Source organism: Onychomys torridus, chromosome 18 (assembly GCF_903995425.1).
Source record: "Onychomys torridus chromosome 18, mOncTor1.1, whole genome shotgun sequence".
NCBI classification, from domain to species: domain Eukaryota; kingdom Metazoa; phylum Chordata; class Mammalia; order Rodentia; family Cricetidae; genus Onychomys; species Onychomys torridus.
The window spans coordinates 30,910,040-30,926,159 of record NC_050460.1 but is presented as its reverse complement, the minus strand read 5'-3'; the positions used below and the strand labels follow the sequence as shown (position 1 = coordinate 30,926,159).

Here is a 16,120-nt window from a genome sequence, read left to right as displayed (position 1 = left end):
ACTGTGTGTATGTGTCTACACTATTACTGGGCTCATAAAGTTCTCACCATAGGACAGGCAGTTACAAAGCTACTAACTATTTCTAGTGAATTGTTGTTATTGCTGATATTCCTTTAACAGGCCTGCTCCTTCTGTTTCTTTTCTCATACAGGGTGAAATGCCACATGATCAAGACGTGGTGGAATATATCATGAATCAGCCCAATGTTGTTCCAAGGATCAATTCTAGGATTTTGACGGCTAAGCGAGAATATCTGGACCTAACAGCAAGCAGTAAGGAGCATTTCAGTAACGACTCTTAGCATTTGGATTTGTGCTTCACTTTTTTTTTTTTTTTGGGTTTTTTTGAGACAGGGTTTCTCTGTGTGGCTTTGGTACCTGTCCTGGATCTTGCTCTGTAGACCAGCTTGGCCCTGAACTCACATGTGCTTCACATTCTTATATTTATTAGATTATAATATTAAGATGATAACCCAAAATTATGTTATATGCTTCTGAACTCATAGGAATTTCCCTCTAAAAAAAGCTAAGTTCTGGGGCTGGAGAGATGAATCATTGGTTAAAAATCTTGCTGCTTTTGCAGAGGACTGGGGTATGGGATCCAGCTCCCTCTTGTGGCCTCCAAAGGTACCAGACATAAATAGACATACATGCAGCCAAAATACTCTTACATATAAAACAAAAATAAATAAATCTTTTTTAAAAAGAGAGGGAGGTCAAGCTGGGAACGGTGTGTGACATTACATCTGCAGCAGGAAGGCTGCAGTTGTGGAGGTGACTGTAGGAGCTAGGGCCTGGGTGGCACTCCTGGGAGTTTAAGATAGGGTGTGTGGCTTTGGCAGGAGCAGCAGTATTATGGGCTAGGGTGGCTGGGGCAACACAGTGCACCTTTAGAAGCGTACAGAGACCATGATCTGGGCACTGGAGACTTTGCAGAGCCACAAGAAATCCTTTTTGACCTTCAATTCAGTTCCGAGGGCTCCAAGGGTGTTTCTGTCTCTTTAGCTTGTCAGAATTTCCAAAACACAGTCCCTCAGTGAAGTCCCTGTCTCTGTGAAATGTGGGCTAATAGCCCTGAGGGAACTTTGATGGAACACTCTCCAGCTCTGAAGCCACCCAGCTCAGCTGCCTCACATGTATACAGGATAAATTACATGTACAGGAAATGAATACTGCTCAATGACATGAGAAAGAATGGCCCAGGCAGGGAGGAATCCTGTTATCAAAGCATAAATATCATCAAACCCTATGGACTCTGTGTAGGGAAATGGTGCAGATTTGCAAAATTCCTCAAGCCATCACAGAGGGTGTGCCCAAGAGAAAAATGTCAACTCCCATAAATCCAACAAATACAGTCCAAAGGACACTTACTTGGTGGCAGCAGTGTTTCTCAGTGCCATGTAAGGGCAGGGTCATTCACTTACTGGAGCTAAAAGCTTGCAAGAAAACTGCTTGCTCACCTACAGAAAGATGGTGTCAAAACGACAACTCCTTGGGAGCAATTCTGCAGCAGGTGTCTGCTGCACCCTCAGGAACTCTCCTACACCTTGAATTATTATTTGTTTAAGGAACATCAGGCAGACTGGCCAGGATACAGACAGACAGATGGTCATTGCAGTTAATGCTCTCTAGAAAACTAAGTCTTGAGATCTCAGAGCGCTGGCACAAGCCATTCAGAATCTCCCATGTGTTCCAGCAGGGATGCTTCATCTTCTCAGAAACAATCTTTGAATTCAGATTTCATTGATCCTTTAATGAACAAGAAAGTTGAATATCTTACCTACTAGCAAGAGCCTCACTGATATTAAGCACTAAGTGACCATTTGAATCTCACTGGTGAAAAATCTTTGCAAACCTTCCTCTGCCCCCTGCAGCTGCTGCCATCTACATGTACCTAACCCACCTGTCTCAAATCCTCCTTAGACTGGAAATTCCAATTCCTATTCCCCAAGTGCTCCCAGAAGGCCAGTAGACTCAAGAACTTCTAGTTGACAGTTTATTCAAAATGGTAGCATCTTTGAAGACCAGCAAGAAAAACAAACCTTTAGGACTTTTGTGGAAACCTTCAGATCTGTTAAAGTATCCAAAGCCAATGGAAGAAAACCATCTAGTGTTTCACAAAATGTCTAAAATGAAGTCTAAAACCCATAACGAAAAGGACCAAATTAAAAAACAAAACAAAACAAAACAAAAAAACAAAACAAAACATGACATTGGAGGAAGACCATCAAAGAGAAGAAACTGCCAAGCTGAGTAACTCCATTCCTAATCCCAATGAACAAGTTGAAGAAGGTTGCACTGCTTGTATGGAGCCTCTTCAACAAATGAGCTCCCGGATTACTCAGTAAATATATTTCTATTGCACCCTATAAAGAACACTGGAATTACAAGGATGATTTCAATGCTGAGTATGGTGAATACTGGGCTTTGTGTGTCAGGATGGAGACTGTAGCTAGGACATTTATTAGAATGGGTGCACAATGAAAATGCCTTTCTCTGAGCTTAAAAGAGTACCAGAGTGTTCTTCAAAAGGTCTCACAAGAGTTTAGGAAGATCAAGCAGTCCCAGTTACCATGAAGAATTACACAGATTTGAGTATCTTCATGACAAGCTGGCTTACATGAAAAGACTACTCAGGGAATTTGGCTAACAGCAAGCATAGCCCTGGCACTAGAACTCTGCTTGGACCAGAATATGTGAAGTAACTCGAGCTTTTTATTTAAGATTCAAAAAGAAGAGAAACTTAGCTTGTTGAAAGTTTCAGTATTAGTGAACTTGGCTTACATTTCCCCTCCATTTCACTTTGCTCCCTTGCATTTTGAAGCTGAACTTCTCCCAACCCCAAGAAGGGGTTTGTTAAAAGAAGCAGTTGTTGTTTTAAGATATTGGGGAAGTCCAGTATCTACTTCAAATCAACTTTTCATTGAAAACTTGTGTTTGTGATTAGAGATGAGTTTTTAGATATCAGGTATGTGGTGTTCACACTTAAGAGTTGGGCATGTTTGAAACAAGACATTAATGTGCAAAGTAAAATGCTTTTGGATAAACAAAAACTTATTTTCTGATGCTTTTTAATGCAAACTTTTTGCCTGAAGTTGTAAAATATTTAGACATTTGCACAAAATACAAAAAAAGAAAAAATCAAAACACTGTTGTGGAGAGTTGAAAAATAGAAAAGTGTGAGTGTGTGGATTTCTATGCATATTCATGCATATGGGCTGACTTGCTCTACACTGTTAAATCAGCCCTGCAGATTCAACCCCTATTGCAGTAGCTGCCTTAAGGTATTAGCAGAGTGTGGTTAATCAGTAGAACACTGCTTCCCAGTGACAACAGCCACTGGAAGCACATGGTGACTTACCACTGTCGGATTGTGTGTGTTCAGCTTGTTATGTCTGCAGAGCTGCTGTGAATGTGAGCTGCGTGAAGGCATGATGCTGCTGCTCCCTGTCTCAGGTTAAACAGCTGATGAGTTCCCCTGGGTTGTTCCTGGTATTGTCTGTCTTTTTCTGTCCAATTGCTGCTTCTATATAGAAGACAAAAGCATTTCCATTTCTACAGTTTGTCAACTTCATTAATATTGGACAAAAATTGATATGCTATTAAAAATGAAACATCTATAGTTGGGGCAAAATTATAAAATAAAATAAAATATGTAGGCAACCTATTTATATACTACTATAAGGTATTTTTTGAAGAGAGGTATGCAGAGAAGCTATTACCTATATGAGATGTATATTTAAAGATTTTTTTCATCCTGAATATCAGGAATATAAAAAAGAGTATAGATATATTTAACCACAACATACTATGATTCATGAAACAGCACAAACTTTCATTTCATGGAGTTTACCTGTTGATATTGATTTAAACTATCATTTTTTTAATCATGTAGCAACATAAGTTATGTGATTTAAAAATAAAAGGATTTTTGAACTAATGTTGATTCAGGTTGTTTAGTCTTATGGTATTGTCTTGTCAAAATGCTTCTGGTTAAAAAGAGAAGCATTTTGTTTACAAATCTGCTGAAATGTTTGCTAAAACATCTTTAATAAAGATGTTTGTCTCCAGAATCCTAACAAATAGGTAAATAAATAGGGATTAATTTTTTTCTAGATAAAACCTGTGAGCCATAAAAAACACCTTGTGCCATTTAAGTGCCAAATGCATGATGCCATTAGATGATAAGAATGAACCTGTATTGGCCACTTATAGCCACAGAACATTAGCTAGTTCTTTATTCCTCATTCTCATTGTAGAGTCAATACTGAGTAAGAACCCAGTGAGTATGTCAACTAGACTTACTCTGCAGCCCTAGGGACACCTTTTTAAAAAGTGGTAATTTCTGCTGGGCAGGGTAGAACATACTTGTAGTGCTAGCACTTGGGAAGCTGAGGAGGGAATTACAAATTTGAGGCCAGACTGGACAATATATAGTGCATCTGAGACCACCCTGGAACTCGCTATATTAAAAAAGGGGTGGGGGTGTTGAGCTATAATGCATGTGCCATGAAACACAACCAGTGTTTTATTCTCTCTCTAATCATTCTAGAGTCATATGCATGATAGAAAGTAATAGTGCTTCAGCACTTAGCTACAACTCCAGCCCCAATTTTATGTGTATGGGTGGTTTGCCTTCATGTATATGTGTGCACCATGTACATGCCAGTGCCTGCAGAGGCCAGAAGATCCCCAGGAACTGGAGTTACAGATGATTGTGAGTCACCATGTGGATGCTGGGAATCAAACCCAGATCCTTCAGAAGAGCTGTCACTGTTCTTAACAATCTCTCTAGCCCCACCAAACTAAACTTGTAAAAATGCATGATTGAATTTTTTATTCATTCTTAAAAGTTTTGCTGTTGTTACTATTGTCTAGTACTAAGACACATCATTACCTCGTATAAACCTGTTTCCCTGTGTCATTGCTCTACCCCTCCATTCCTTTCTGTCTATTTACCTGCTTTCTGATTTATAGATTTCCCTATTCAAGACATTACATATAACTGGGAAGCCTTTGTGCATGGCTTCTCATTTATGTTTCGGCCTTTTTCCTACAGTTCATCCATCTTGTAGCATATCAGTATTTTATTTCTTTTAGTTACTTAAATATTCTGTTCCTTACTATCAGTTGGTGGACATTTGGGTATTCTCCAGAACTCTAGCTTTTAAGAGTTATGGTAAACCCATGAGCAGTCTGTTTCAGACTCTCAATGGCATTTCACCAAACACTTGGAAACAAGGTAGACTTCTCATGACTTGCTTGCTATGATCCTTCCGTAGGGAAAGAAAGGCATATGAAATGAAGTCTTTGTTATTGTAGATCAGTATAATGAAAATATGCAAGACTCTAATCATAGCTACTTGGGAGGCTGAGGCAGAAAGATTATAAGTTCGAGACCTGCTTGAACTACATAATGAGTTCAAGGCTAGCATAAGCAATTTAGTGAGACTCAGTTTCAGAAATGAAAATTTAAAAAATTGTGAATTGGCGTAGCTTTTAGTTGCTTGCCTAGTATATGCAAGTCCTGGAGTTCAGTTCCTAGTACTGGGCAGGGGAGGGAGGAAAGAAAAGGTAAACAGAAGTAAAACGTAGATCTACAGGGTTCGGCTATATCTCAGTCGACAAGAGTGCTAGTTTAGCATGCCCAAAGCACTACTAAGTTCACTTCCCTAGTACCACATAAATTTGGGTGTGAAGAACCTGTTCAGAATGTGAACTGAGTAGTTCTTCCACAGGCCAGGCGTTACCTTCAAAAGGCAGTGTAGTGTGAGGCAAGTGGTCTCACAATGTTTTGTCCCAAGTCTTTGTTCTCTGTGTCTGTGTTTATCTGTCTCTCTGTGTGTGTGTGTATCTGTGTGTGCTTAAGACAGGGTCTCATTATAGAGCCCTAGCTGGCCTGGAAATTGCCTTCCATACACCAAGTTGGCCTTGAACTCATAGAGTTGTGTCTGCCTCTGCCTTCCAAGTGCCTGGATTAAAGGCAAGCACCACCACACAGGACTTCATTATTTTTAACTAAGATGGAGTATTAGGTTGGAAGAGTATGGTGGAGCATACTATAAAGGACAAGAGGATTGAGAGTTAAGAAAAGGAAAAGAAGCCAGGCGGTGGTGGTGCACGCCCTTGATCCCAGCACTTGAGGAGGCAGAGCCAGGTGGATCTCTGTGAGTTCAAGACCAGGCACCAAAACTACATGGAGAAACCCTGTCTCGAAAAACCAAAGGAGAAGAAAATCTAAAACAAATAAATTTAAAATGTGAAAGGTTGTCTTTGGAGTAACAGTGCTGAAGGAGCATGGCAACAGTGCCATGTGTTAGATTGTATTTCTTTCTGTGCTGCAGTGGCAGGTCTCCTGGCTGGCACTCAGCTAGGGCAGGGGTCAGTGAAGAGGCACTGTCATTCTGTCTGCTTCTCTGGCCTTTGCTGTTGTGGGACCTTTTTAAGAAGCCATTGTCAGATTTGTATTGCTGTGACAAACTACTTGAGAGTATCACCTTTAAAAGAGGAGTGTTTTGTTTGGCGTTGGGGTTCAGAGATTTTATTCCATGGTTCTGTTTTAGAGTAGGCAGTGGGCAGCTCTGCTTACTTATGGTGGCTGGGAAGCAAAAAGACAGGTATCAGTATCCCTTCCAAGAGCAACCCACTTCCTCCTAGTAAGCAGCACTTAATATACTTTACTCATGCATTTTATGCATCTTCTGTTATGCTCAAAGCCGATTATCAATTGAATATAAACGGTAAATTGCATTGAGGTTCATTAATTATGCATCTGTTTAAATTCTTTTTTCCCCAGATAACTTTTTTGTGGATGATTTTGCCAGATTTTCTTCCTTGGACTCTAGGGGCAAGACTGCAGCTATAGCCAACAGTATGAACTATCTGACAAAAAAAGGTAACCCATCTGGGCTAGTCTGGGATCCAGCACATTTATCCTTTACTTAGTACCTGAGAATGTCACTCCGTCTTACTGTCTTGGGAAAAGGTCCCATAATCCCTTTTATTAATTTTTTTCTTATAATGCAAATGTAGAAAATAATATTTAAAATGTAATTCTATGTATGTGTTTAAAAATTCAAACATGTTCTTTATAATTTTATGCTTATTAAAATTGATAGGAAAAGCCCTTCATGGTTCAAAATGGAAAACATTATATGAAAATGATTTTGTCTGATTCTTCCATAACATCATAGAGTTAATTTTATTGTAGGGCTAATAGGATAAACTGGATTCTAGAAAACCTTGTGTAATTCTTTAAAGGATTTTATGCAGAGTTACTTAGGCTGCACTTGTTTAAAGTGACAGTTCTCAGTGGCAGACAGGTCCTTTCCCTGTGACAGAGTTGACAGGATTACCCTTCCAGAGTCGTTCTAGTACTACCTGCTGCTCCAGAGAGCACCAGTTGTCATTAGGACAGCTCCGTTTACCCTGCTGGGATCGTCCTCTGGACTCTTGGTCTATATACGTTCACACGATTAGTCCACTGGGTTTCTCAGAAAGTTGGTCTCTAAGGGGTCCTAGGACAGAGCTTGAGCACGGTGGGAGCTAGAGCGGGAAGCAGTACAGCCTTGTTAGCCAGTGCAATCTGCTGACTCTTCTGATGGGCATTTAATTACACAAATGACGTTCTCTTTTCTTCTACTCTTTTCTTCTTTGCCTCTGTCCAGGAATGTCCTCCAAGGAAATCTATGGTAACGCAAAACTCCAGAATGTTCCCTTCATTTTCATGATTAATTTATGGTTGCAGGTCCATTGTTATTCAGAATTTATTGACATTTCATTGTGATGTTTCTGAAACCTGTGGGTAACAGTAGAGTGTAGACACACTATATACTGTTTTCAGTCCTTTCAGAAAGTTGTAAATTAACATGAGTAAATACTACATTGCACTGCCCACATGTTTCATTGTCTATGCTAACAGATTCCCAGACCAGGACAGTTAATCAATGCATGTTCCTAGTTTCTAATTGAGCTGCTTGAAAGATTGCTCTGCTTCTCTTAGTAGAGAAGTTCCACTACTTTCTGCTTTGTATCTCTATCAAACCAGTCATTTTCTTATTTTTCTTTTTGCATGTTTTTCAGAAATTATTTGGTCTAATTTTAATGTTGAAAAAAGAATATCATTTTTTTCTTCTAGTCAGTTTGTTATTTTTGTTTTTCTGCAGATGATTCCTTTATTAGGCCAGTGACTTTTTGGATTGTTGGGGATTTTGATAGCCCTTCTGGACGGCAGTTGTTATATGATGCCATTAAACATCAGGCAAGTTTCTCAGATTTCGTTCTGGGGTGGGAGGTTATGGAGTGTTTTGTTTTGGTTTTTTGTTGGTATGTTTCTGAGGCTCCAATTGGCTTTGTGATCACCTCTGTGCTAGTGTGGTTATTCTGGCATTTCTAATGTTTCTTAGTGTGCTGAGGGAAATGAGCATAGTGTCTTCAAGGTTGTAGTTCAAAGACTGCAGGGCCTAGCTTCACATGAAGGAGTAGATTCTCTAAGAGAAAACATAATGAGATTCTCAGTGTAGAATTTTCTTGCGTGACTGTGTATGTCCTTACTGCAGTGATCTTGCCATGTACTATAATATAACATCAAGAGAGCTCTCAGGCCAGCATCTATAAGTAGGGATGCAGACTCCCAGAGGAGTGTTCATATCGCTGCTCTCAGTCAACTTGTATGTGTACAATAAGAGTTGAGACATTGCAATGCGGGGTGGTTGAGAAGAAGTGGATTCTTCCTGCTGGGTGGTGGTGGCGCACGCCTTTAATCCCAGCACTCGGGAGGCAGAGCCAGGTGGATCTCTGTGAGTTCCAGGCCAGCCTGGGCTACAGAGTGAGTTCCAGGAAAGGCACAAAGCTACACAGAGAAACCCTGTCTCTAAAAACAAACAAACAAAAACAGAAACAAAAACCCCAAACAACAGCAACAAAAAGTTCCTTTTTCCTGATTATTTCACTTTGCAGCTTCATCTAGAAGTCACATTTCTCTTTGTGTCCTTTTCTAACTTGAGCCCCAAGAAGACTGATTGAAATAAGTAAATATCCAGGGATTTTAATTTCACTGTGGGGCCAAGGATCTTCACTGTTTAAGACACTGGATGGGATACTGTGGTCAGTTGATGGTTGAGTCAGGACACTTCATAATGATGTACACACAGCGCTTCCTAATGTGAATGGAGAAACTCCTCACATATTCCCAGGGTGGGAACACCAGGAACGAGAGTTCTAGCTCTTAAATACATATTTTCCTTGAGGAGAAGTACACATTCATATACTTGGTGTCACAAGCAAGTATGTCCCTGTGTCCACTACCCAGATCAAGAAATAATGATGTCACTGAAGGCCCCAAGCCACTGTTTCCCTCCCTCTTCTTGCATCATGAAATCTTGGGATGTAGACTTGTACCTGCTTCTTTTACTCAACATTTTGTGTGCTGACATCTTAATTTCAGTGACTTTTTCAAGAAATGATTACTTTTCTAATGAGGACTACAGGGGTCCAGCCCCTCGATAGTCCCCTCCCAGGGTCCAGGGAAGAATCTACAACCAGCTGATAATTAATCTTTGATGAAAAGAAATCAATCTATGTACACAAAACTCCTTAGTCCATACACTTTATTATTCTGTGTTAGTTACAAGCTTGGATTCTGCTCTCATATTTAGCTCATTTCTTGCCTGATTTTTCTCTACACTTATCTGTGGTCCCCTCTAGGTTCTATCTTAATTCCTTCATCTAGTTCTGTCCCTTCTAGGTTCTCATCCATCTTGTTCTTTCCCATATCATCTCCTCTCCCATCTCCTCTCTCCTCATCTGGCTCTTCCTCATCTTCCATCTCGTTCCTCTAGTACTCTCTTCTAGCCCTTCAATCTAGTTCTTCCCCATCTCAGTTTGTTCCTCTCAAGTTCTTACCCATCTAATTCTTCCATTCTCTTTTCTCTTCTCTGTTCCGTGCCCTGGGAGTCCTGGTATATGTACACTTACAAGGAGTAATCCCTTGACAGTACAAAGCCAGGCTTCCAGGGTCAAATGGCTGGGTGATAAGAATCACATAGAAGTGCAATAACCATTAATTATCATTTGCAACCCCAAAGGGAAGTGACCAATGGGGAAATGAATTAACTAAAAGCTAAATTCAGGTAATAACTAAGAAGAGAGATCTTATGTGCCCAACTATAGTCTTAAATGTGATTAATAGAAAATGTTAAGAATCTGTAAGTTGCTAGGTCAATGGGAGAAAATAAAACTACCTTCCTTTTTCCTGTGGCTCATATCTGTCCAAGCTATCTGCCATTTTTCTGCAGGGTGGGGGAGAGTGCTCAGTCGCTAGGCAACCTGTGTACAGCTAGATGCCTCTGGTGATAGTTAAAGGGAGATCTGGTACTAGAGGTAAGGTTTGGGAAAGGAGGAAGTAGCTTAATTGGCACATCCACCAGGCCTTCTCAATTGGGTAGTCTGGATACTTAAGTCTGTTCTTAGAGAGTACAGAGGTATCTCTGATAAGGTACTTTTCTCCATCTGGGGATGGACCTGGCCGGATGCTGCTAATGATGATAATTACAGGGAGGCTTGAACTGGGGTTCTGGCTGAGCATAGCTGTCAGCGCAGAAGGTTATCTAAATATTCCTAGAAGTGATTAGGAAAGGAGTTAGAGGTCTATAAAGTTAGTAAGGCTGTAAGAAAGGATGGTCCAAGCTAAATTGTGTAAAGCTATTACTTAACGTCCACCTGACCTAGGTGGTGTCTCATTATGGAATTTATCTTAAATCAGGAGAATTGCATGTGGATTGTTATTACTGCTAGTCCTTGAAAGTGGCCAAGGGAGATATCTGATTCCAGAGAAAGCCTTTCCTGAGGCTGTTCTCTAAATACCCAGAATGTGTAGGTCCAGAGAGTGATCAGTCCACACTGTTAGCCCATCTTATGGAAAAGTCAATTGGGAAAACTATGAAGGCACACATGATTTTCATAACAGAAAACAGCTGATATATAACAAGCCAAAGAACACCAAAAGCTCCTTGGAATTTGGCTTTCTCTGGAGAAATTCCTTGATCCCTCTAGGTAGTGACTTTGCCATAACCAGCTGAATTCTTATGATATATTCCTGCGGCCCGCAGCACTTTTCCTGTGTGTGTGTGTGTGTGTGTGTGTGTGTGTGTCTGAAGCCCAAGAAGGCCAAAGAGAATATCAGAGCCCCCGGAACTGGAGTTATGGATAGCTGTGAGCTGTCATGTGGGTATGGGAACCAAATGAGGGTTCTCTAAAAGAGCAGCAAGTTAGCTGGGTGGTGGTGGTGCACGCCTTTAATCCCAGCACTTGGGAGGCAGAGGCAGGTGGATCTCTGTGAGTTCGAGGCCAGCCTGGGCCACAGAGTGAGTTCCAAGGAAGGCACAAAGCTACACAGAGAAACCCTGTCTCAAAAAACAAAACAAAACAAACAAACAAACAAAAAAAGAGCAGCAAGTTGTCTTAACAGCTGAGCTATCTCTTCAGCTCCTGATCTCACCTCTTTTTTTTTTTTTTTTTTTTTTGCTGCATTTTAATTTATTTATGGGAAGAAACACACACATACATGGCATGGTACATTTGTGGAGGTTAGAAGACAGTTTATGGGAAAGTTGTGGCTGGAGAGTTTCTCTCCAGGTCCCGCCAAGCCCCCGCAGTCCCACAGCCCACTTATAAAATAATTACTCAGACGCTTATATTACTTATAAGTTGCTGACTTCTTGTTATCTAGTTCTTTTATCTTAAATTAACCATTTCTATTAATCTATACCTTGCTACATGGCTCGTGGTTTACTGGTACTCTACATCCTGCGCCTCATCGCGGCGGTTGGCAGTGTCTCTCTGCCTCAGCCTTCCACTTCCCAGGCTTCTCCTTTGTCTTTGTCCTGCCTGGCTGCTGGCCAATCAGCGTTTTATTTATCAATCACTCATCCACAGCAGGAAGTACTTTCCTTCCACCCTAAGGGTCATAGGGATTGAACTCAGGTCTTTATTGACAACAAGCACCTTTACTGGCTAAGTCACATCACTGACTAACTTACAATCTTTTGGTTTTTCAAGACAGGGTTTCTCTGTGTACCTTTGCGCCTTTTCTGGAACTCACTTGGTAGACCAGGCTGGCCTCGAACTCATAGAGATCCTCCTGCCTCTGCCTCCCAAGTGCTGGAATTAAAGGCGTGTGCCACCACCGCCCGGCTTTTTTTTTCTTTTTCTTTTTTTTTTTTTAAACTTACATTCTTGATGTAAGCCCTGTTTGGTTTTATGGTCCTACATCTTTTTTCATGTGGATTCATGCTTTCTTTGGTTTTGTTAGATAGTTTGTCTTTTACCCATAGGGAGTTTCATTGCTGCTGGCATCTGCAGGCCATGTGAATGAAGATGGGTGAGCAGGGACCTGAAAAAAAGTTTGAGTTTTAGAAAAGATGGAATGCAGTTAGAGTATAAAATGTACTGAGGAAACAGCACTCTTGATGTCTGCTGTGTGTATGGAAATGCAGCTGGAAAGGAAGTCTGGGGCCAGTTTGTACTGCATCTGCCAGACTTAACCATACATATCATCTGAACTTTATTTTGACTGCAGATAACTACTGAAGATGTTTAGAAGAGATATTGCTATTATGGAGCATGACTAATGTTAATGTTGTGTGCCCTGTACCACCATCCCCCCTGGAGGCAGGGTCTCAGCATGTCACTTTGCTCTGGCTGTATAGCCTAGACTGGTTTCCAGACATCTATCTGCCTGCCTCTGCCTCTTGAGTGTGAAGAGTAAAGACATGCATGCACCACCATGCCTGGTCAGTGTTGCCTTTTCGAAGTTCTTAACATGTACCGTATAATTCTTATCTCCCTTTTTGTAAATAGAAAACCAGTAACAATGTTAGGATAAGTATGATCAATAATCCCAGCCAGGAGATCAGTTACTCGAACACTCCGATCTTCAGAGCAATCTGGGCAGCTCTCCAAACACAGACCTCCAACTCTGCTAAGAACTTCATCACCAAAATGGCCAAAGAGGAGACGGCAGAGGCCCTGGCCACAGGAGTAGACATCGGGGAATTCTCTGTTGGGGTAAGGCTCGCAGGTTCCGAGGCTAGTCTGGTCATTCATGTTTGTCCCCTGGGCTGATGTATACTAGACATAATTGGGTTTGTGATTGCTTCCATGTCTCAGGGTATTTTTTGTTGTTGTTGTATTACAATCTTAAGAAATAATTCTGTCATGTTACTTTTTACTTTTAAACTTGCTTTAGTTTCAAAATGCACAGGATACAAGTTTGTGCCACTTTGTATGATCTTTAAAAGACAATATTAAGCAAAAAAGCAAATCTAAGATGTTTATGAGTTAGAGAGTCAGCCATTCTTTTTCCGATAAAAGCCTATGTTTATTCATTTGTCTAGTGTTACTTATTTTTTGAGTATTTTTGTAGTTTCAAAATTAATTTCTTATAAAATCATACGTATACTGAATTTCAGAGGAAATGGCTGTCACCTGAAGTTACCAAGATTTAAAAATGCAAAATAAAGTTATTGAGAATAGATTGCCAGGTAATCAAATCAGTAGAAAATAAGAAAATGGAATGAACAGTTTATGAAGAGGGAAGAAGGAAGAGAAAGATGTTATAATGTTAATTATGAAATTTGGTTATTACTTTTCACAAAAGCACTTTATAGTTTACTCATTGTTATTCATTTATGATGTTTGCTTAATAATTGTGACTTTCCTCAAAAATGATTACTCCTAGGGCATGGATGTCAGTCTTTTTAAAGAGGCCTTTGAGTCTTCCAAGATGGACTTCATTTTGTCTCATGCCCTGTACTGCAGGGATGTTCTGAAGCTGAAGAAGGGACAGAGAGTGGTGATCAGCAACGGAAGGGTAAGAACTTGCTGGACTGCGAAGCTTGCCTTCAGTAGGTTTTTAAGCTGTTTCTCTCCTTTGAGATGTCTAAGGTCTGCACTCGAGCTGCCCTCCTCTTGGCTGACAGGCTTCTGAGTGCCAGTACTGAGAGCTCTGTCCTGTCTTTCCAAGAAAATGTGCTTCTGATGCAGACCCTGTGGGCCCCTGTGGTTTATTTGACCATGAGGGAGGTAGTGAGTGTGGGGGTTCTCAGAACAGAAGTCAGTCTAGCAGTCTGTAAAGTAGGCCTTACTGCTGTATGCTGAGAACTAATGCATTTGACCCTGCTCTTTCATGTCAGTTTGCTTAGAAAATTAACTGTCTGTGGAAGGAACAGGTAAACAGTAACTGGGTTTCCTCAGGCTTTAATTATTCTTCATTCATTTCAAGACGTGCTCCAGGGCTGGGTTGTAAGATGCTTTGGAGTGTCAGCTATCCCAGGGCTAGCAGAAGCTTCACAGCAACTGGTGACCACCCTCTGCAGCTTATCCCTACTCTTTACCTCACAGATCATTGGGCCGCTGGAGGAGAGTGAGCTCTTTAATCAAGACGATTTCCACCTCCTAGAAAATATCATCTTGAAAACATCAGGACAGAAAATAAAATCTCATATCCAACAGCTTCGTGTAGAAGAAGATGTGTAAGTTTTTTTATAATTAGTAACTAGTTAGATAATAAACGATAAAACTGGTTTTCTAATTAGAAGCTTGATCATGTCACAGAGTTTTTATTAATTTCTCCTCATTGGTCAAAGTGAGGACTATATATTGTCAAATATATTACCAAGTCAGTGGGCTTATTTCCAATTTTACTGTAATAATGCTCAAATTATCAGTTATGTTTCTGAATTAGTTCTCCATTTGAATCTGGAGAAAGTTCACACATATGCAGAAGCAGAGGGTCCTGCTGGATATGTAGAGACTGTCCATTGACTCTTCATGTTGGGGAGGAAATGCTTCTTTTCCTTTGTCTACCTGTGCGGGAGCTGAAGCTGTCCTCTTACAGAGGCATGATAAGTTAAATGTTGCTGGCTTGTGATTTAATTATCTTAGTATTTTTATTAACTAATGTCTTTTAGTATGTTTCACTTCCAAGAATTGAATTGAGTGGGTCATCTATTTGCTGTGTAACAAAAGCCCCTGGTTATTGCAGGTCTTTCTGCATTGGAATGTGTACTTGGGGATATATTAGTTCAATGAGGACCTGCTATGCTGTTTCCCACAGTAGCCTCATCACTTTCCATTCCTGTCCACAGTGCTGGTCTCAGTGTCTCTGTATTCTCACCAGCACGTCCTGGTTTTTTGTTTTGTTTTGTGGTTTGTTTGTTTGTTTGTTTGTTTGTTTGTTTAAGTAGTAGCCATCCTCTTGGGTATGGTGTGGTACCCCGTGTGGTTTGATGGTATCTTTGAGTTCTCATCCACACTGGCCATTGAGTATCTTTCGGGAAATGTCTGTTCCACTCTTCATCATTTTAAATTGGGTTCTCTGGTTTTCTTGTTTAATTGTGGGCATTCCGTGTGTTCTGGATGTCAGTTCCCTATCATCCTTTGGCTGCCCTTTGACCCTTTGAATAATGCCATGTGATTCATAGTTGGAGTATACAAAGAAATTGAAGATCTCCCTTTTTTCCTTGATTTTTTTCATGTACTGTCACACTGCATCTTTTAGTGATGTTTTTGATAGCTGCCAAAGTAGCCCCTTGGTCATGTGATATAGATTGTGTGTGTGTGTGTGTGTGTGTGTGTGTGTGTGTGTGTGTGTGTGTGTGTTGCTGTGGATGGTGGAACCTAGATTCTTATATATACTAGGAAAGTTTTCTACCATTGAGCTACTTCCCGAGACTGAGAAAAAGTCCTTTTCATCTGACTCACTGCTGAGGTCAAGATAAAAAGCCTCAGTGGCTTTTGAGTGTTGCCCTTTTGTCTGGCTTGTGAAACACTTCCCTGATGCTGCACAGTTTTAGTATCTCCAGGGCCACTGTGTTTTGAGGTAGTCCCCTGTTACAGTGAGAGCTTTCTGAAGCTTGGCTGTGGACATTTTGATCTTGGTGCTTTATGATATGTAGGAAGTTGTTCTGTGTGCCAAAAGTGTTCACAGTTGATTTTGAGAAGTTTGTGATGTGATTGGTTCAAAGAGAAAAGGTGTAAACTTTATTATAGTTGAAGTCTGTCACAGCTGTTTGAATGGCTTAACTGGGGTGTCCAGTCTAGCTTCTCTAGGCTTATGACAT

At 40.6% G+C, this 16,120-nt stretch overlaps 1 protein-coding gene and 1 pseudogene across 2 annotated transcripts in view; both read left to right on the top strand.

Moving 5' to 3' along the window:
* Uggt1 (UDP-glucose glycoprotein glucosyltransferase 1) overlaps window positions 1-16,120 on the top strand; it is a 135,705-nt gene that overhangs the window by 80,896 nt on the left and 38,689 nt on the right. For both annotated transcript variants that reach the window (XM_036167340.1, XM_036167341.1), the window contains 7 exons: window positions 152-272; window positions 6,796-6,894; window positions 7,667-7,690; window positions 8,165-8,259; window positions 12,858-13,064; window positions 13,738-13,869; window positions 14,400-14,530. In XM_036167340.1, coding sequence (XP_036023233.1) covers window positions 152-272; window positions 6,796-6,894; window positions 7,667-7,690; window positions 8,165-8,259; window positions 12,858-13,064; window positions 13,738-13,869; window positions 14,400-14,530 — 809 coding nt within the window. The remainder of the gene's footprint in view (window positions 1-151; window positions 273-6,795; window positions 6,895-7,666; window positions 7,691-8,164; window positions 8,260-12,857; window positions 13,065-13,737; window positions 13,870-14,399; window positions 14,531-16,120) is intronic.
* On the top strand, window positions 594-2,661 carry LOC118569774 (annotated as a pseudogene).